The sequence below is a fragment of the Myotis yumanensis genome, unplaced genomic scaffold (assembly GCF_028538775.1).
Source record: "Myotis yumanensis isolate MYYU_CA2020_CCGP unplaced genomic scaffold, mMyoYum1.0.hap1 SCAF_1, whole genome shotgun sequence".
Classification (NCBI taxonomy): domain Eukaryota; kingdom Metazoa; phylum Chordata; class Mammalia; order Chiroptera; family Vespertilionidae; genus Myotis; species Myotis yumanensis.
The window spans coordinates 82208644-82231243 of record NW_027223752.1 but is presented as its reverse complement, the minus strand read 5'-3'; the positions used below and the strand labels follow the sequence as shown (position 1 = coordinate 82231243).

Here is a 22600-nt window from a genome sequence, read left to right as displayed (position 1 = left end):
AATCAATATTTTTTTTTGCAGGAAAAACTTGGTAAGGAGCCTCTCAGAATATTCTTTATAAAGCATTTATTCTTTATACCCTCCATTGGTAAATGTGATATTTATATACAAAACAAATAATGGTTCCATATTTCATTCGAATTATTTGTGACAGTTGCACTAAATGTAAAATCGTTCCGTAGTGGAAAACTAACGGGTTTTGACTATGAGGCAGTAAAGAATGAGAGCACATATTCTCAGGAAAGACGTGTGTAAGATCCCCTCCTCCCTCCAGGATCTGTTTTTCTTTTAAGAAAATGTCTGCAGCCCTAACCGGTTTGGCTCAGCATCGGCCTGCGGACTGAAGGGTCCCAGGTTCCATTCCAGTCAAGGGCATGTACCTGGGTTGCGGGCACATCCCCAGTAGGGGGCGTGCAAGAGGCAGCTGAATCGATGTTTCTCTTTCATCGATGTTTCTAACTCTATCCCTCTCCCTCTCCCTTCCTCTCTGTAAAAAATCAATAAAATATATGCAAAAAAGAAGACGTCTACAGTAAAGAAAATAAAAGTTAAAAGTACCCCATGTTTTCTCATTCATTTCAGAATTTTCCTTGCAGGAAGAGATACAGAGACAGTAAATAAGCTCACAGCTGTAGTCCCCACAGCAGGGGTGGCCGGGAGCTGCAGCTGCAGGTCTGGGTAGAGACCCCAAAGCCAGTGGAGATCACTGTGCGTGCTCCACACGGAAGTAGGTGGCAGAGAGGCCTTGTTGGGAGGCTGTGATGTGCACGATGCTGTGACGGGCTTTGGTATATAATTGTCCCTCCTTCTTCACTATTCTACTTGAGACCAATAGAAGCAGAAATCCCAGGCTTTTCCTCAAATCCTGTTTGTAACATGCAGTCGGTCTGAAGTGCTTGAATGAGTGCAGCCCAGAGTGTGTGGTGCTCGAGGATGCAGGGCTTTGCTCCACTTTCACCTCTCTACTTACCCTGTCCATAAAGAACATTCCAGAAGGAGTTCTGATTATCCTTATAATTCAGTTCCTCTGCAGGGAACCTCAGATTAGTCTCACTGAACCTTGTTTCAACCTTTGAACATTGTAGGGCAATTCCTTTATCCTTATGGATTCCTTTCCAATAAACCTTCAACTTACAGTCTAGCTGAAACCACAGAATCGCTGCTAATAGCTTCTTTATTTTATTTCTTCTTTCTGTTCAATTCACTGAAGACTCAGATTTAGGTGCCTTGAAAGCTAGCCAGGGGTCTTGAAATAGGGTAGTTTTTTTCTTTCTTTATAGAAGTATGAGTTTAATAGATTGCTCTAACCAATTAGAATCACTTCAGGCAATTTATTCAGTTCCTCTCTTTTGTTGTTGTTTTTTTAATTCTTTGTTCAGATGTTGTTTTTTTTTCTTGTGAATGGAAACTGTGCCCCCTTCAGGTAATTTAGAGGAATTACTGAGAAAGTAATCCATAAAATTGTGTACACAAGTAGAATTTCTTTTTGTAAACCAGCAAGGTGTTTCTAAAAATTTCTTAGCAAATTAATTTTTCAAATCTCATTGATTTTGTCAGGACATGTGTCAAGTGACAAAAATGTAATTCACATAAGGCAACAAGAGAAATGCATTGGCTCCTGTGATCTTGGCAAGTGCAGAAGTGCACATGGGCTTCTGGTACCCGGAGTGCCAGGGAACTGAATTCTGCAAGGACTCTCCTTTCATTCCACTTCTTTCTGCATATTAGTTTCATTTATTGACACCACAAAGCAGAAGACACGATTGCAAACATTTTCTGGAGATTACTTCACAGTGCAGCAACTAAAGAAGGACGAGGACCCCTCTTTCCCGTTCCAAACTTACAGATTCTGAGCTCAGACCTTGCTCATGTTGGTGTGAGACAGGTTTTCCTCCCGGGGGTCAGTTTGTGACTGCAGCAGGTGTACGTGATATGATCCGCTCAGCTGGGTCAGGCGTCTACCCCTGGTTCAGTCAGGAGGTCTAAGTGGGCTACATAGGTAAGATGGCAGCCCCTGCATTCGGACCACATGGTTAGAGTTTATATTTTACAAGGAGGGAGTTGCTGTGTTGAGTGGACAAAATGGAAGGTGCCCAGCACAGTATTGCTGCCTCAGTGTGTGAACTATTAGTGGGGGAAGGTTGGAAGGGTGAGAAGGTTTGTATTTCTTTAGGACTCCCCCAAACACGAGTAGCTACGTCTGATGAACTGGGTATATTTATGAACCATCTTTTATTCCCACAAGCAGTGTATTTTTTCTGTACCATGTTAACTCTTGGAGGACACCATTATAGCTTCTTCAGTTCCTCACTTACCTCTCAAAAAGTTGTAGAAAAAACAAAAAATGATAACAATACCTAATATGTATGGAGTTGCATTATAGGCCAAGCACTGTCTAAATGAATGAATAATCCCATTAATTATCAGAACATCTATATTTTACAGAAGAGGAAACTGGGGCTTATAGGGATTAAATAATAAACTTAAGATCACAAACCTGGTACAGAATGGAGTGGGATTCAACACAACTAACTACTGGGCATTACCCTAGTCCTGGGTTTTTCTGTGTGGGTGTTAACAGGCTTCTATTTAAGATTTGGGGGCAGTAATATTTCAGCCATTACACTCACTACAGCAAATGTGTGACAACTTTATTCATATAACTTCTCAATCTTTAAAAATTCCTAAACTCAACCCTCTATTGTCTCAAGCAAGTTCCCTCTGAAATTCCTTTTCCTGCATGAACTCTCCATAACTAATAGAACGACTCAAAGCTGATTTTTCTCCTTGACAACACTTGAGGGGAAAAAATATATGATATTAGAAGAAGTAAAATACATTATAGTAAAAAAATACCAAGCACCCACCAAATATCAAGTGATGTAATGAATGATGGGGTGCGAGTATTAAATAATTTCACAAGATTAAGTCTTGGTTTTAATGGAGTTATAAGTTAGTTAGGAAGATTAAAATAATCTATAGAGCAAAAGTTAACAATGAAATGAAAGAGGTGCATCTTTTTTTGGGGGGGTTATAGGCTCTATATAAATTCAGGAGGGAGAGAGAGAGAGGATGAGAATGGGATTTGGTGGGTCAGGGGAGAAGGTCAAGAAAGAAAAATTCAATAATGGAGAGCAAGGAGAACATGCCTTTCAACTTGCAAGAGGAATTGAGAGGAATCAAAAGACTTAAATAAGGTATTGGTCATGGGAATGCTAAATAAAAGATGAATCTGAGAGCACTTAAAAGGAAAAAAAAATCTGACAAGAATTGGTGCCTGACTATAAGCTCTAATGTTTCAAGCCTGAATAAAGGAAGAATATGGTGCTATTTACAGAAACTGGAAAGTATATAAAGGAACCTGAATTAGGAAAGTTTTTGAAATTGAAATGATAGGGATGTATTAAGTGAAAATGGCCAAGTGAGAGCTGGAGACAAAGAACAGAATTTTAGATAAATGGAAAGTGCTTGACACAGAGCAGAAATTCAATGTGTGACAGATATTATTATGCATTATCATATGTGCCACATAGTATTATCATCAGTGTACACATATATTTATCCCTCTAGACCAGCGGTTCTCAACCTGTGGGTAGTGACCCCTTTGGGGGTCGAACAACCCTTTCACAGGGGTCGCCTAAATACATCCTGCGTATCAGATATTTACATTATGATTCAGAACAGTAGCAAAATTACAGTTATGAAGTAGCAACGAAAATAATTTTATGGTTGGGGGTCACCACAACATGAGGAACTGTATTAAAGGGTGGTGGCATTAGGAAAGTTGAGAACCATTGCTAGACTGTGAATTACCTAAAAACAAGGACTTTCTCCCAGCAGTCTTGATTTCCCAGTATGTAGCATATGATAGACACAGATAGGTGCATTTGTTTGTTAAAAATAAAGTAGGGCTTCCATAACACAGACTGGGTGGCTAAAACAACGGAAATTTATTTCTCACAGTTCTGGAGGCCAGAAGTCCAAGATCAAAGTGTCAGAAGGTGTGATTTCTACTGGAGCCTCTTTCCTTGGCTTGCAGATGGCAGCCTTCTCATTGTGTCCTTGCATGGTCTTTCCTTTGTGCTTGAGCACCTCTGGAGTACTCTGTGTCCTAATCTCCTCTTTTTATAAGGACACTGGTCTGATTGGATTAGGGCCCACCCACCCAATGGCCTCATTTTAATTTAAAAGCCCTATATTCAAATGCAGTCACCTTCTGAGGTGTTGGAAATTAAGGCCTCAACATATGAATTTTGAGGGGACACAATTCAGCCCAAACAGTGGGAATGGGACTTGGTTTTTAAGATGGAACATAGGAGAGTTGAGATGAAGTACTTGGTATATGTGTAATATCTGTGTGCTGGGTAAGTGGAGAAGGTGGAGGAGGCAGAATTCAGGAAACTTTTTCCTTATGATTTGATGCAGATTTGGAATGATAAAATAATATAAATTTTTAGAAACTTTAAAAGTTCAAATGTAAAGGTTACATATTTCTAAAAATCATTAATTTCATCAAGATCTCTTTATACAAAGTATTAACTGATGATTTTACAAATTTCTTTCTTAGATGGGATTATATCACCATTTTCATTCTTTTTTTAAAAAAATATATTTTATTGATTTTTCACAGAGAAGAAGGGAGAGGGATAGAGAGTTAGAAACATCGATGAGAGAGAAACATCGACCAGCTGCCTCCTGCACATCTCCTACTGGGGATGTGCCCGCAACCAACATACATGCCCTTGACCAGAATCAAACCTGGGACCCTTCAGTCCGCAGGCCGACACTCTATCCACTGAGCCAAACCAGTTTCGGCACCATTTTCATTCTTAATGTGTATGTGTATTTGTGTTTTCTCTTTGTTTCACAGATTTTATAGAACTTTTGGATCTATTTATAAAGTCTAATTTTTGTTTTACTTTTAAATTAATTTCTACTTTTACTTTTAGACTTTTCTCTTCTTTCATTTATTTTGCTTAACTTTAAAAATTTCTTGATTTGTCTTCTTTATTATACTCTTTACTTCATTAATAAATGTATTAAAGGTTTTACTTTTTTATGAATATTGATTTGAATAAATCTATAGATTTTTATATCTACTGCTGTCATTAGTGTTAATTTTTAATGGCTTAGAGTTTTAACTTTTAGTTCTCCTACCTGGAAATTACTTAGTGGTTAATTTCCTTGTCATTCATTTACTAGCTATCTTTTAATTATTAATTTTTAGCTTTATTGCATTATGTTCAGAGAATGTGGCTTTTATGAATCTTTCTAATTGTTCCTTTGAGTCATAATACATGCTCATGTCTTGGTAAATGTTCCATAGCTGTATATAGGCTATTTTTCATCTCCCTCTTTTTCTTTCTCTCTTTGTGAAATAGATATTAAGCTATCCCATAATTAACATATTGTCAAATTATTCTTGCATTTTCAACAAATTTTGCTTTACATTTTTGCATGCAATATTTTTTGAATAATAGTTGGCTCATTCATCCATTCATTATGAATTAAAAAATAACTATTGAGAGTCAATTATGTTTCAGATCCCAGGTTGAACTCTTAGGCTACAGCAATGAGTAAGACAGACTCAATCTCTGATGTTGTGGAACGTGCAGCCTCTTAGGGAAGGCAACATCAACACTCATTCAATGATCATCACTGAGTGCAGAGGATGTTGAGACAGGGAGAAATACAGGGTACTGTAGGAAGCTTAGCAGGGAGTAATACATAAATCTAGGGGGCTAGAAAAGACCTCCCTGAAGAAGTAACATTTAAATAAAAACTGACACTTTAGGATCTAAAAGCAGACAGTATCATTCAGGGTTCTAGCAGGAAACTCATGTACACAAAAAATGGAAAATTTGAGGAAAGTTAAATATGGCACTAATTATAAAGTATAAACAAAGTGTGGGGAACAAATAAGGAATAGTGCTGAACTCTGGGAATAGCATCACTCCAGGCCTAAAACAGGAGGGAGAGAGTGATTACTGGAGGTAGAGAGACTACTTGGAGAGTCTGTCTTAAAGAGCTGACCGTGTGATAGAGGGTCACTGTCAGCCTATGTTAATCTCACAGGGAGGAAGCTAGGGGAAAATATATTCTTTGACCTGAGCTCCTCCTTCCCTCTGATCTCTGCAGGTGCTCCCCTTTGGTCAAAACCAACTAATAACCAAAAGGCAAGAGAGCTCATTGGTACATTCCCAATTGGTACATTCTGGGGCACAGAGCAGCGTGCAGAAGGATGGAGAGAGGACCTGGAAGGGCAAACGGGAGAAATTATGAGTGAAGGTGAGATATGGGAGATGAGGCCAGAGAAGTAAGCCAGAGTAAGGAAGGCTTTATTAGCCTTGGTAATGATTTTGTATTTTGTACTTTGGCAATAGAGTAAGATTATCACATTTGCATTTTTAAATAACTCTGGCTACAATGAGGAAAATTCCTTGGATGGGATGATGGCTTCCTTCACTGCAGGAACCATAGAGTAGTGAGACAATGAGTTCAATTTTGGGCATATTAAGGTTGAAGCATCCAGGTGGTTCTGAGCTAAGAAGGGTCTTGACCAGAGGTACAAAATTTGTCACTGTAGAAAAGTTAAAAAGTTAAATGGTGTTTGAGGTTTAGGAGTTGATGAGATAGCCTAGAATCTGTGTAGCATAAAAGAGGAATTAGAGACCCCAGAACTCAAGAAATTGGTAGAGGAGGTATAGCCTCCAAAGAGACAAGAAAATAGAGATGGCTAGGAAGGTAGAAAAATCCTGGATAATTTTTAGAAGAAGTCATTTAAAAAAATTATTTAATGATGTGTACTCCTGGCATGCCCTACATGAGTCAATATGAGCTTTTGTACCCAGGATATCAGGATAAGTTAGTGAGGTCATTTCCAGTAAGACAGAACTTAATGCTACCTTTGACAGACTTTCTTCATCTTTAAGAGTGACTTAAGGGAATAAATTTATAGGTCCTCAACTTCTCTATGTATTCCTCCCTAAAAATTACCTGCCTGGGAGCTTGACTGTGGTTTTCAATTCCTATCTCTCATTTCACAGCTGTTCTCCAACTTTGTAGAAGAAGGAATTTTTTTTTTTGTAGCAGAGGTTTAAAAACCTCTCAGGTATTGGGAAAAAGAGTATCTTTTTATTGGTGCCAGGAAAGCCTCCTTTTATGAAAGTATTATAGATTTGACCCTGGTCATATTACTAAGAAATTAATTTCCAAAAAATGTTTGCCTTTTATGTTAAAAACCTTAAAAATCTTCTTCCTCTCCTCCTCCTTCTCCTCCTTCCTCTTTCTCTAAAAATCAATTTAAAAATATTCTTGGGTGAGGATAAATAAGTAAAAATAAAATATTTTAAAAGAAAAAATATATTATGTTAAATTCTGTAGAAGCTGAATCGAAATGTGATTTTAAGGAAAGAAAGAAGCAATATAAAGTCTTCCATTGTTAATAGGATGTTGGTGGGTATCAAATCACTTTGATATTAAGATTTCATTGCATATATTTAAAAGCTATTACATGACTTTTATTTGAAAATGTCAATATTTATAATACAGTGGAATTTATAGACTTTACAGCTATTTAAATATTTAAAGTAATTATAAAATATTTTAGAAGTCATCTTAAAATGTGTGAAGGTTTTATCATTTTCCAAATTCTGACTGCCATTAATATAATACACTGTTTAATTTATGAACGTGAACATGCTTTCATGACAATGCTGAATTACTGTCAATGTGTGTTTATATTCAATCCTCTAATCATTCTTTAAATTTGTATCTTCTACAGACTGGTGGAAAATATCCGTCATTGAAATTCATGTAGCTTCTCAAATGTTTTTTTGTTTTTAATTTGAATCTAAATGAAGAAAGATAGAACAAGAGACTTTTAGATCTGATATCACTCACCTTTCTGAATTTGCAGGTGTTCTATGCAAGAAACTATCAAACAGTATAATTCCGAGAAGCTGTGAAGGAGGTTATCAGCCTCCCCATTAAGCTGAAATTGTTTTCTTCTGTCAAAAGAGATTTAAACTTCGGTTGCTGTAGTCAACGAAAAGTGCTGATTCCTGGTGTAGAGAGGATAAGGCTGCCAGGGAAGTGAGACAAGGAGCTTAAGAGAGAGGGTGCATTAAAGCTCCATGCTGCCAGTTTTATTAACAACCAAAGCAGGACACATATGTTAGCAAAGCATATTAGTAAGAAGCGAAATATCCACAGGGAATTAATATGTGGATTTATCACTACTTTTGATGGCAAAAGGAGTTTGAAAGGAAATTAATAGTATTGGGATCATGTTTTTTTCTTACATGCATTTATTCATTCCTCTTCGTGGTTTTGCTTTAGGTAACCACTTTTTCCCAAACCCCAGACCTGAACAAGTCAGACCAAGCAAAGTGAGCCTCAGGATGTTTTCTGGAACCATGGGGAAAGAAGCCGGTTCCTTCTGTTGGAGTTGTTATATGGGCAGGTATAACAGGCAGAATACTGGTTCCTCAGAGAGGCCTACGCCCTAATTCCAGAACCTGCTAATATGTTACCTTACAGTGCAAAGGGATCTTGCAGATGTGTTTAAATGGAGGATATCGAGATGGGGAGGTTATGCTGGAATATCTGGTGAGCCCAATGTAATCAAAAGGGTCCTTGTAAGAGGGTAGCAGAAGGGCCAAGAGAGTCAGAGAAGAAGATGTGACAATGGTAGCAAAGGTTAGAGTGATGGCATTGCTGGTTTTGAAGGTGGAAGAGTGCCATGAGCTGATGAGTGCAGCAGCCTCGGAAGTTAGAAAAGAGCTGGACTTTCGGTTGGCCTCCTTTAGAGCTTCCAGAAAGAACGAAGCCTTGCCAACACCTTGATTTTAGTTCAGTGAGGCTTCTGACCTCCAGAAGACAAAATGATACATAAGTATTGTGTAAGCTGCTAAATGTGTGTTCTTTGTGACAGCAACTATAGGAAACTAAAACAGCAGGATATAAGCCTGAGGCTCCTGGTGGTGTGTTTGTCCTCGAGTTGGCCAGAGTGTGTTGTGCTTCAGAGTGAAGCCAAAATAGGGTAAAGGAGGACCATTGATAGACACGCTATTAGTGACTTTATTTAAGCATTTGGATCCATCCAGCCCTTTCTTAAAAAGTAATCTGTTTTTTTAAAGCTATATATATATATATATATATATATATATATATATATATATATTTACTTTAGTTACTTTGATCTGGGCTCTCTCTTACTTGCAGTTTGGTAACAATATACTTATCATGCTCACTTGCAAAAAATATTGATTGAATAAGCCAATGTATATTCCAAAGATGTAAACCTTTAGTTATGGGAACTCATGCTATAGACAATTATTCATTTATGTGGGAAAGTATTCAGAATATATTCGTTTTTGCTGGAGGAAAAAATTGGAAAAGATCACTCATAGCAATACCCAGCCACATAAAAAATAATGTTTAAGAAGTTTACCCCAAAATAATTTTCTTGTGATAATTTGGAAAGGTTAGGAATCCCTTTTAAACTCCTGTTACATAGCGTAACACTTGGAACATTTAGTTACACCTCTGCTAAAAACTGTATTTTAAATTTGAAGTGTTATTTTGAAAAATGCATTGGAGAAGGTTAAAATATTAAATATTCACAAACCAAACAATTATAAATTAATGTTAAAAAGGCAAAAATTTCCTATGTGGTAACAGTGTTAATCTTACTTTAAATTTCATTAACAAAGATAAATGAAATCAGGTAGTATGCAATTACTACCCTAGAAAAAGTGAGAACAGGTGTATGCTCAGTACAGTATTATTTGCATGTATGTCTTTTTTTCTCATAATCTATATATCTAACAAATTAATGGAACTGAGTGTCTGTAGCATTTTGCCACTCTTTAATGAAGAAAAATGTCCATTGATTAATGAGTCATACATACAATGTGTGAACCGAGGCAAGTTAACCTCCTGGAGCTTTAAGTTCTTCATATAAAATGAGATAAGTGTCAGTAGTACCTACAGCTTAGTTTTCTTGACACTACTAAATGAAATTGCATGCCATGCACCTATCAAAATGTGGAGCGCCTCTACATACTCAATACTATATGAGCTACTGCTACTAATACTATTATTATTATTACCAATATAATATTATCATTACTATTAATTATCTATACACCTTATAGTCTCTTTTTCAGCTAAGTTTGTCCAGAATTCCTAGTTAATATAGCTGTAGGTATGGCAACTTAAAAAAGTTATCAATTTTTATTTTATCATGTTTAATGAGGAAAATGTCACCAACTAATTTTTATTCAAAAAACTTAAAAAATTCATAACTGTGAATTAAGGAATGTTATAGGCACTGTTGCTCAATAGCAATTCAATAAATGAATAAAACTTAGTCCTTGATGATGACAGCTTGCATTTTAGTAGGGATACAGTGAAAAATACAGGTACAGAAATACACATTAAATACATACAAGAAGTTCATAAAGTGTTAGGTTTGCTATATTAGGATATGCTTTGAGTTTTCGTTAAAGTTAAAAAAGAGAAAGTGGTCATTTCTACCCGGGCAAGAGGGTCAGGACAGGGATTCAGAGCAGAACAGAAACTTGAGTACAAGTTGAGCAACAGTGAAGTGGTTGAGTGGATAAGGGCATTCCATGCTAAGGGAACTGTGTCCACAAAGGCAGAGAAGTAGGAAACAATTTCATGTGCTGAGATGATGGGAGCAAACAGAGGGAGGGCCATGGGAGTGTGGCAGCAAATGAGGCTGAATTGCTCAGCAGAGTACGAATTAATCCCAATCGGTAGCTCTTGATCATTTACCTTGTCGGGCATGGTAGGTGCTGGGGTAGAGCAGTGGTCTTTGCTTGCACCAGCTTTATTGAGATATAAGTGACATATAATATTGTGTAAGTTTAAGGGTAGAACACGTTGACTTGATACATTTATATACTGCAGAATGATGACCACCAAAATGTTAGCACCTCTATCACTTCATATAAGCATCCTTTCTTATTTGTGGTGAGAATATTTGAGATGTATTTTCTTAGCAACTTTCAAGTATATAATACAGTATTATCTATATTAATAAAAGTATAATATGCTAATTAGACCGGACAGCTGATCGACCTTCTGGACATCATTATGAATGTCCTTCCAGACAAAGCCGAAGTGGGGGCCAAGGCAGAGGTGGTTAGGGGTGATCAGACAGGCAGGCAGAATGGTTAGGGGCAATCAGGCAGGCAGATGAGTGGTTAGGGGCGATCAGGCAGGCAGGCAGAGGTGATTAGGGGCCATCAGGCAGGCAGGTGAATTGTTAGGGGCAATAAGACAGGCAGGCAGAGGCGGTTAAGGGCGATCAGGCAGGCAGGTGAGTGGTTAGGGGTAATGAGGCAGGCAGGCAGGCAGAGTGGTTAGGGGCGATCAGACAGGCAGGTGAGTGGTTAGGGGTGTTCAGGCAGGCAAGCAGAGGTGGTTAGGGGCAATCAGGCATGCAGGCGAGGAGTTAGGGACAATCAGGCAGGCAGGCGAGTGGTTAGGGGTGATCAGGCAGGAAGGCAAGTGGTTAGGGGCAATGAGTCAGGCAGGCAGAGTGGTTAGGGGCAATCAGGCAGGTGAGCTGTTAGGAGCCAGCAGTCCCGGGTTGCGAGAGGGATGTCTGACTGCCAGTTTAGGCCTGATCCCATGGCCTAAACTGGCAGTTGGACATCCCCTGAGGGGTCCTGGATTGCAAGAGGGTGCTGGCCGGGCTATGGCACCCCCCCCCCGCCCCCCCGCCATGCACGAATTTCGTGCATCAGGCCTCTAATTAACTATAACCACCATTCTGTACATTAGACCCCCAGAACTTATTCATCTCATAACTGCAAGTTTGTACCCTTTGAGTGGTCTCTGCTTTGATAGGACTTACATTCTGAATAATCACAGATTCCTTCTGTGGGAAATGGGTCTTTATTGAATAGGGAATGGACACGATCTGATTCCTATTGTAAGATGGTCACTTAGGTGGCTGTGGAATGCAATGTTTGAAATGGAGCAAAACTGAGGACAGAGAGACTAGATGGATGATTATTTATTAATTTAAATTAAAGGAGCTATAGGAAGGCACTAAAAGTAAGAATGAGAAGAAGAAACAAGCTTTGATATGAAATTTGATCTCTGGTCTGAATCTGTAAGTCTTGGTGACCAATAGAACCTGGAGGGTAAACGAGAGGGTAAAACATGAATGGCTCAGAGTTATCTGACTTGTGTGAGAGGTGATACTTTCACTGAGTTTGGTTTCTAATCCCCTTTTCCAGGGGAGCGAGAGCTGAGGTACTGAGCCTGGGCTAGGGTATGGTGTTCTAGGAATCTAGATCCGAAGGGGTATGTTTCAAATGAGTGGTGGGAGTGCATGGGATTTGGGGAACTGTGGAGGCATACCTTGCCCTTGGTCTGCAGCATGTGAAACTAAAAGGGAGTGTTCCAGATGGCTTCAAGTTCTTCAAGGGGACTAAGAAGATGGCCCAAAGTTATGAGGGCATGGGCTATGACAGATGTAGAGAAACTCTCAAAGCAGATGTGGAGAAGTACAGGAAATCCAGAAGGTCCTGTGCTTGTCACCAGCTCTATCCCCTGTGCCAATACTAATAATTGAGGGATGACAGGATGACAAGGTACTTCTGTGAAAGCTTATTTTTCCGTCATTATTTAGCAATCTGCCTTTGGTTTCCCTGGGTCTCTCCCAACATCAGTAACCTCCACCACTCAGGCTAAACATATCTCCAACCTCGGATCTGGAAACCACTCATCAGACAACTATTTCAGCCATGGAGTATCTTATCCAACTCTGTACCACTCACTCAATGTGGACAGGTGGAATTAAATGCTCCACATGGGGTCCTAACAGTAAAAACTATGTATTTTGGGGAGATTATGGACATAAAAAGAAATGTTGGTATTATTTTCCCCTTTTAATTCCACCCCCCCCCCCCCCCCCAATATAAGCAAGGTGGAATCCTCTCCAGGGCCAGACATTCCCATTTCTCAGCGGATTCGAGGTGGTGACTCTGGTGATGGCAGCTGCTTGGCCCCATCTTTAGACCTGGTTCATTTAAATCAGCGGTTCTCAAACTGTGGGTTGAGACCCCTTTGGCAGTCGAATGACCCTTTCACAGGGGTTGCCTGAGACCATCCTGCATATCAGATATTTACATTACAATTCATAACAGTAGCAACTTTACGGTTATGAAATAGCAACGAAAATAATGTTATGGTTGGGTCACAACATGAGGAACTGTATTTAAAGGGCCAGAGGGTTGAGAACCACTGATTTAAATGGTTGCTTCAATCAGAAGCAATTCTAGCATTACCAGAAGTTAACCGTTTTGGGGATGAGTCCTAGCAGCACACGAAATACTATTTGACAGTTGTTCTTTATTTTTCCTCGTCTTCTTAGGTCAAACAAATGGTGCATTAAGAAAATTTAAGATATAGTGAGTAAAATTAAAGTCAGGAAGAATGACTGATAGATCAATTGGTAGACAGTGTGGCAGATATGATATTTTCATATTGTTTGCAATTAGAAAGAGATAAGATGTGTACCAAAAAATCAGATAACCTAGGTTGGGTGGTAGAGAGTGGGGAAGTTCTCAAAACTCAGCAACAGTTGAATTTTATTGTGCTCCTGAATCCTGAGTGAGGCTGAAGAGGGACAAATAAAGAAAAAATAAGATTGTGGGGAAGATAGCAATTTCAATTTTGGATATGGTGACTTTGATGTGATTGTGAAACATGCAGAAGGATAATAATTAGAGTGAAAAGATAAAGACACAATTTAGAATATAGCTGTAGTCCAAACTCTGAGAGTCACTGGACAGCAGTGACACCAACGAACTGACCTGTCCTATGTAACACACAGAGTTGTGAGGGTTAAATGAAATAAACACATGTGAAGGTCCTTTGCAAAACTATACAGCATTGCTTACATTCACTATTTTTATTATTATCTTGAGGACAATAGCTTATAGATGTCCTTTCTGTGTTTCCTATAGTCAGATAACTTAGTATTTCTTTTCAACAGAGCAGTCAATGATTTTCTATCTATGTTCCTGTTACTCTAACCTCCCCTTCCAAACCCCTGAAACAGGCACTGAGGTCTGAGGTTTCTGTAAGCCTCTCCCTGTCACTCAGCTCACTGTGCCTCCCTGAGAGCACAGAAATACACTGCAGCATCCTCCAGCTGGCAGCCTGAGATCCTGAGGCTGAAGTTTTTGGTTGCTTTCTGGAAGCTGACAGAGAAGCGATTATCTGTTGCATTTTGTTGCTTAAAAGCTTCTTGGCGGATAATGAAAATCATCTCCCCGCTGGGAGGTTGTTTGTACCAGAACAAATAATAATCAGTCCAACTAGTGTCATATGTGCAGGCCAGGGTCGCTGTCTCTGCCTCCTGCACAGACATTTCTTGTTGAGGCTGAGTGACCTTCTGGGCCACGCTGGATCCTGTGGGAAAGAGGACAGAAAGGACTGCACTGGGAATGGCACCAGAGAGATAAAGCAGGCAGACTCACAGCTGGTTCCCATCCCCACCCCCACCTTTCCTCTTGATCCAAACTTCAGGCAAAATCCATCATCTCTTTTGCTTCCAATAGCTGGTATCAATGAGGAGGTAAGATCCCTGTGTTTTTAATCTTTTTTCCTACTTTCCAATCCTACTGGGTACTTGAATAGCAAATATGGGTTCCTTACCAAGGCAGGTGGAGACCACGAATGCCCACAGCACACCCCGGCACGCCATGCTGGCAGCTCTCTTCTGCAGGGTGAAAGTCTCTTGTTCTGATCTGAAAGTTGGGTACCAGCTGTTCTCGGTGACATCACTGTCAGAACAGGAAATGGTAGGTCAGGTGGGTGGTTGATTATGTCTTGCTTTAAAACGTTTATCAATGCCTTTTGTCTTTTGCTTCAGAGAATAAAAGTTTGGCTATAACTCCAAAGGAAAAAAGAAGTTAGAACAGTAATTTAATAAATAGATTTGTAAAGACGTGATCTTGGAGAGGAGAATGGTATAGGTGGGAAAAATGGTATAGGCGAAACTAATATAGTGACTTCAGTTTTCTCTGTAAGCTTTCTTTTTCTTTCTTTCTCTCTCCTGTCCCTCCCTCTCTCCCTTCTTTCCTCCCTCCCTCCCTTTGGCCAATTCTTTATTTTAATCATTTCTCAAAACTTCAATTGTATATAATAAAAGGCTAATATGCAAATTGTCCCCTCAACCTGGAGTTCAACTAGGAGTTTGACCCGGGGGCAGGGCCAGCTGGCCAACTGCCCAACAGCTCCTCCCCTGGCTGGCCCCGACACTGATTGGCCCCGGTCAGGTGGGTGGGCCAGACCCCACCCATGAACGAATTCATGCATGGGGCTTCTATATTATGATAAAAAAAATCAGCAACACTCAGTCTACAGAAAATCAGAACCAGAATTTTGATATTTAATTGCTCTGTTATTTATTTGAAGATTTTCTTCTCCTTCTCCTTCTTCTTCTCCTTCTTTCTTTTCTTCTTCTTCTTCTTCTTCTTCTTCTTCTTCTTCTTCTTCTTCTTCTTCTTCTTCTTCCTCTTCTCTTCTTCTTCTTCTTCTCCTTTAAACCACTAGTTTAATTTGCATTAATTTTCTCTTCCTACTGAGTTTGTGTCATCCAATCTTAGGTAAGGCCATCTCTATGGTCCACCTTTATGTAACCTTGTTTTTCCCTCGCATAAGAGATGAAAAGATAAATTAAAAGCTGATTTGTTATTATTTCCATTTGGAGAATGTGGTGAACAGTGGGCATTTTTGCCACTAACCACAGAACTCCAGAGGACTTCTTGGAGTACAACTTGGTGAGTTGCTGTAGATGGCACATTCTTTCTCTTATTTGCCAAGTAATTAAAGTTCTGCCATGTCTACCATTTTTTGTGTGTAAGAATCACATGACATTGGTAAAGATGTTGTTACTTTATCACTTCCCCCTCTTTTCTTCAGTCTTTATAGGCAACTCCAGATGACCCACCTGTCTTTTCTTTCAATCTCAGTCCAGCTGAAGCTGTAAGTTCACAAACGAGGCTCTCAGGAGTACACATTTCCTCCCTCTGGCCTGCATGCACTGTGCCTGTAATGCAGTCAGGGAGTCCAAGCCAGAGGGTCCATTCTGCTGATTTAGATCATTTCCTGACCCTCTAGGCCCAGCCAATCAAACTTTATTGTCTTATAGCCATCATTCAATCAGTGCCTAGTTCGAACAGATAGTTAATCAGGTTGCTGAATTCTGAGAATCAAATGAGATTATCTATAGAGTGTCCCCCAAAATGTATAAACATACTTTGAATATTTATAAAAGCAATGTTTACTAAAATACATTTCACTTTCAAAATTGAGCTTTAGCTGTTGAAGTATGTATATGAAAGAACTCTCAAGTAGGCAAACATGAGGGTGGATAGAAAACTATCTTTTCCTTTAAAAAATAATAAATATTATGTCCAGATGATAGTTGTTTTGTGTGTGTGTGTGTGTGTGTGTGTGTGTGTGTGTGTATTTTATTTGATTGTCTTGTTTGTTTTAAGTAAAACTGGTTTCTTGGGTTGGGTCATTTAGAGTCTGTAGAAGGTTGTGAGCAAAGTCTGATTACAAGATACTAAGCAGAAAATAAGGGTGAAGAAAGAGAGAAGACAAGGTGGGGGGGTGGGGGGTTGGGAAGCAGTACCTCATCTGGGCAGTCTGATAAATTCCAATGTGCTCATTTGAAATATCAACAGTATCTGGCAACTACTGTCATAGGATTTCTCACAGAAGTAAGCTGGTTAGACTAGAAAAAGTAAAATCCAGAAGAAAAATATGTGAGCATCATATGGCTACTCTCATATTCTCAAGGGAGAACTTCTACAGAGGCAAACACTAAGGCACATCAACAATTAAAGTCACCAATGGAGGAAGCTGTCTCAGATGTCAAGAAGTTCCCTCTTAGTTGGGTAGATCTTGACTAAAGAACACAGAGGGTTCCAGTCCTAATCACCCCAGACATCTCACGTTTAGTGTTCTTTTTTTTTTTTTTTTTTTTTTTAAATATATATTTTATTGATTTTTTACAGAGAGGAGGGAGAGGGATAGAGAGTTAGAAACATCGATGAGAGAGAAACATCGATCAGCCGCCTCCTGCACACCCCCCACTGGGGACATGCCCTTGACTGGAATCGAACCTGGGACCCTTTGGTCCGCGGGCCGACGCTCTATCCACTGAGCCAAACCAGTCAGGCACGTTTAGTGTTCTTATGACTGAGACTTTTTTCTGAAAATGCAGTGAACAAAAAGACCACTAAAGTCTTTTTAAAAGGTTTTATTTATATTCATCATATTCATGTACAATTTTCTTTGGTCAGAGCTGACAGACATTGTTTACTAACTCCTGAGTGGGGATCCCATGCATAGAGTGGGGCCCAGTGCATTGGGTGCTCTCTGGGGAACATGGGTTTCCTTTGGTAGGTGGCTGAGTCTCTTGCCTGGGCAGGCTTAATGTGCAGGGAGTGGAGGAGCTGGGACTAATGTGGAAGGATGCTATTGTCCCTTGTACTTCACATCCTATTTAATGAAAATTGAAACAAAAGCAGCAGATTTATTCTACATCCTTTTCATCTGTACCCATGGACCTAAAACACTGTTCAGATATGTATACTTGATAATGAAAGTATTTCCTTCTTGGTTGGCCAGTTAGGAAGGATTTTCCTCTTTCTTCATTTGATGGTTCATTTTCTTTAAAAGACACTGTTAAAGGGCGGATTAAAATTTTTATTTGTTCTTTGAGATTGTTCTAAAAAGATAGAGACTAGTTCTCAGACTCTTCTCAGTCCTGATGACATAAATTCTACTATCGCACATCTGGCTACCAGATCAGAAATGTTGGCTCCCAGAAGTTCCTCTGTGCCTTGGCCTTCCCACACCCACGAAAGATTTGATTCCAGAGTCTGGAAATCGGACCTAGATTCTTCAGAACTGTTCCAGTTCATTTGTATATATTAGCGGTTTCTTTAAAAAGATAAAATAAATTAAGTTAAATTAAAATTTATTTTATTTTTTCCATCCCCATATATTCCCTCTATGATGTCTTCCACCTTCTCTACTGCCCCCACAATCACCACACTATTGGCCATGCCCAGTTCTTTCTCCTTTTTGCTCAATCCCTCCCCTCCCAACATTCCTACTCCACTCTACCCCCCACACCTCAACGAGGGCTGTCTTCTTCCTTTTTAAAATTTATCTTTATTGTTGAAAGTATTATAGATGTCCCCTTTGTTTTTTAGTTGTTGTTTTTACCATTGACCCCCTTCTACCCACACCTGTCCGTCACAAGCCTTCACCACTCTATTGTCTGCGTCCATGGACTATGCACATATGCATATAAGTTCCCTGCTTAAACTCTTCCCTTCCACCTCTACCATCGCGCCCCCCTCCCCCCCCCCCGCCACTTCCTTTTGGCATTCATCAGTCTGTTCCATGGTTCTATGTCTCTGGATCTATTTTGTTCATCAGTTTATTTTGTTCATTAGATTCCACATATGAGTGAGATCATGTGGTATTTATCTTTCTCTGACTGGCTTATTTTGCTTAGCATAACACTCTCCAAGTCCATCCATGCTGTTGCAAATGGTAAGAGTTTCTTCTTTTTTACCTCCACATAGTATTCCATTGTGTAAGTGTCCAATAGCTTATTTTTAATCCACTCATTTGCTGATGGGCACTTGTGCTGCTTCCAAATCTTAGCTATTGTAAATTGCACTGCTATGAACACAGGGGTGCATATCAAAGCTGTCTTCTTTTTTTTTATTATTGCTTAAAGTATTACAAAAAGTATTACATATGTCTCCTTTTTTTATCTCCCTTTGATCTTCCCCTGGCCTCCCCTACCCCCCAGTGTCTTGTGTCCATTGTTTATGCTTATATGCCTTGCACACAAGTCCTTGGGTTGATCTCTTACACCCTCCCCCGGCCCCTCCACCCCTGGCCGCCAACCCTCCCTGGACTTCCCGCTGTAGTTTGACAGTTTGTTCGATGTTGCTCTGCCTCTGTATCTACTTTGGTTCATCGGTTTATAATGGTCTTAATTATCTATAAATGAGTGAGATCATGTGGTATTTTTCTTTCATTGACTGGCTTATTTCACTTCTTGAACCTGAGGATCCTTTGCAGCTCTTGTCAACTAATACAAACAGTGCCCTCTTCAGTTCAAATCAGTAATTACTGGGGAAATTTCTATAATTGACTACACAGAAAAAACTTGGTTTAATCTAGAAATCTGTTCAGAAAGTTATCTGTTTATATGAGTTTCTGATTCCTATTTCCACTCAATGAAGAGACCTTGATTATTTATTTATTTGTTTGTTACAAATTTTTATGAATTTATTGGGGTGACATTGGTTAATAAAATTATATAGGTTTCAGGTGTACAATTCTATACTACAACATCCGTATATTGTATTTTGTGTTCACCACTCCAAGTCAAGTCTTATTCCATCACCTCTTATCCCTCCTTTTTCCTCTTCTACCTCATCCCACCCCTTTTCTCTCTGGTAATCACCATATTGTTGTCTGTGTCTATGAGTTATTCTTTTCTTTCTTTCTTTCGCTTAATCCCTTCATGTTTTTCACCCAGCTCCCCAAAAGGTTCTCTTCTCTAACAGCTGTCAGTTTTCTTTAATAATGAATCTGTTTCTAGTTTGTTTGTTTATTTTGTTCATTAGATTGCATATATAAGTGAAATCATATGCTATTTGTATTGGTCCTCTTTCATCACTGGTTGGTGCTTGCCAGGAGGGCTGGTAATTCCCCTGTCCTTTCAGGCTGTGCTTGACCGTGGGCTGAGTGAGCTCTTGAAGAGTCAGAGGAGGCCCTGGGGGTAGAAAATGAAAATTGTACAGTGCATGCTTAATGTTGGATGTTACCAGTTTGAATGAGTCTGAGTATCCACAGAATTGTGTACCACAGCTCTTAATAAAATCAGAGCTAGACATTTGAATGTGGCATCAAGACACACATGCTCTTTGCACTACTGAGATGCATGCTTGTCCCTGTATTACTGAGTTTTCAAGGTTTAGGCTCGGTGCAATTTATTTAAAATACTTAAGACAGGATGGTTTTAAATAAGTTGTAGCCAGCCACAACCTTGAAGACTCAGTTGGAACATTTAATTACTGCTTCTGGAGAACGGAATATTAATCACTAAGAGTGTTGCCTTGAGTGATTTCTTAGTGGAACCTTTGATATGAGATTTGGGCCCCACTTCCTTAACAGGTAGCAAGGCTATAATGATTAGTCATCTTCTCCCTATGTTGCTTGCCTTTTTGGGTTCTTAATCACTTTGCGAAGTTTTAGACCTTGTATCAATAATCGCCACATGTTGTTTTTATTGGATGTGGAAATACCCAATTTGAAACAATGAAATTCCAGATGTATTCCTCCTTACCCTTATTGTGCAACAACAACCTGGTGCTTCATGACAATCAGGGTCAATAACACTCTCCCCCGCCAAGTCTAATAACTCATTTCTTTGTCTGCTGGACCATTGGCACAAGGATTTCAAAGGGACCTAGATGATGGTCATAACTAGTTTCGGTGGGACCCTTGCTGAATCCTCTGGTGGAAACATTCTTCCTCTGAGAACTAGACCTCTAATTCAACAGAACCTAATGTTGAGGGAAAGAGAACAATAAATTCTGGAATGGGTTATAGGAGAGACGTGAGAAGAGTCCATTCCACACCAATTTCTTAGTTTCTACACTTGTGTATATTAGCTAGGATGCTAAAAGTATCCACATATCAGCCATTGGCTTAATAAATATTACTGCTTCTGGAGAATAGCATTCTAACCACTAATGTTGCCCCTGAGTGACTTCTTAGCTGAGCCTTTAACAGACCATTCCATCATTTCCTCTGGATCATCTGACCTATGACCCATGGACATAGGTTGTCTTTCAGGTTCATGGATGGACTATTGGATGCCCTCCCATGTTATGCCTCCACTGTAACACTTAATGTATTCTAAATTGGCTACTTGTTCTGAGGAGATTCAGTGTTAGACATGGATGGGAAAATAAAAGAAAATTGAAAATTTTTGTTAAAAAGCTTGAAGTAACAAAATGGAAAAGTTTAAGATTCTTGGAGGTACGTGCTCTCAGGATAATTACAAAAATTTTCTGGATGAAGGAGATGCTTAGGAAGTCTGATCTGTCACATGTATCATACAAAGCTATGAGGGTTACATGTGATAATATGTATGAGAACTCTTGGTAAAATTGGAAGGCACTGCACATGCCATTATTTTTATTGTAATTTTAAGGATTACAGCTTGCAGACATCCATCTCTCTATGTTTCTGATATTCAGATGTAAGGAGTTGTAATTCCAAGAAATGACAATGATTTCTATGTTCCCTTTAAGCAAATACTCCCCCACTCCTTGACACAGGCACTGAGGTCTGAGGTTTCTGTAAGCCTCTCCCTGTCACTCAGCTCACTGTGCCTCACTGAGAGCACAGAAATACACTGCAGCATCCTCCAGCTGGCAGCCTGAGATCCTGAGGCTGAAGTTTTTGGTTGCTTTCTGGAAGTTGACAGAGAAGCGATTATCTGTTGCATTTTGTTGCTTAAAAGCTTCTTGGCGGATAATGAAAATCATCTCCCCGCTGGGAGGTTGTTTGTACCAGAACAAATAATAATCAGTCCGACTAGTGTCATATGTGCAGGCCAGAGTCGCAGTCTCTGCCTCCTGCACAGACATTTCTGGTTGAGGCTGAGTGACCTTCTGGGCCACGCTGGATCCTGTGGGAAAGAGAACAGAAAGGACTGCACTGGGAATGGCACCAGAGAGATAAACAGGCAGACTCACAGCTGGTTCCCATCCCCACCCACCTTTCCTCTTAATCAGCGGTTCTCAACCTGTAGGTCGCGACCCCTTTGGCGGTCGAACGAACATTTCATAGGGGTCGCCTAAGACCATCCTTCATATCAGATATTTACATTACAATTCATAACAGTAGCCACATTACACTTATGAAGTAGCAATGAAAAAAATTTTATGGTTGGGTCACAACATGAGGAACTGTATTTAAAGGGCCAGAAGGTTGAGAACCACTGCTCTTAATCTAAACTTCAGGCAAAATCCATCATCTCTTTTGCTTCCAATAGCTGGTATTAATGAGGAGGTAAGATCCCTGTGTTTTTAATCTTTTTTCCTACTTTCCAATCCTACTGGGTACTTGAATAGCAAATATGGGTTCCTTACCAAGGCAGGTGGAGACCACGAATGCCCACAGCACACGCCGGCACACCATGCTGGCAGCTCTCTTCTGCAGGGTGAAAGTGTCTTGTTCTGATCTGAAAGTTGGGTACCAGCTGTTCTCGGTGACATCACTGTCAGAACAGGAAATGGTACGTCAGGTGGGCGGTTGATTATGTCTTGCTTTAAAATGTTTATCAATGCCTTTTGTCTTTTGCTTCAGAGAATAAAAGTTTGGCTATAACTCCAAAGGAAAAAAGAAGTTAGAACAGTAATTTAGTAAATAGTTTTTGTAAAGACGTGATCTTGGAGAGGAGAATGGTATAGGTGGGAAAAATGGTATAGGC

At 39.6% G+C, this 22600-nt stretch overlaps 1 protein-coding gene across 1 annotated transcript in view; it reads right to left on the bottom strand.

The window, feature by feature from the left end:
- The window catches only part of LOC139017637 (T cell receptor alpha chain MC.7.G5-like), a 288027-nt gene extending 265710 nt beyond the window's left edge, over positions 1-22317 (bottom strand). The window contains exons 1-2 of the mRNA XM_070426261.1: positions 22260-22317; positions 21503-21796 (exon numbers count right to left, since the gene is read on the bottom strand). Coding sequence (XP_070282362.1) covers positions 21503-21796; positions 22260-22308 — 343 coding nt within the window. The 5' untranslated portion in view covers positions 22309-22317. The remainder of the gene's footprint in view (positions 1-21502; positions 21797-22259) is intronic.
- Between the last annotated feature and the right edge of the window lie 283 nt (positions 22318-22600).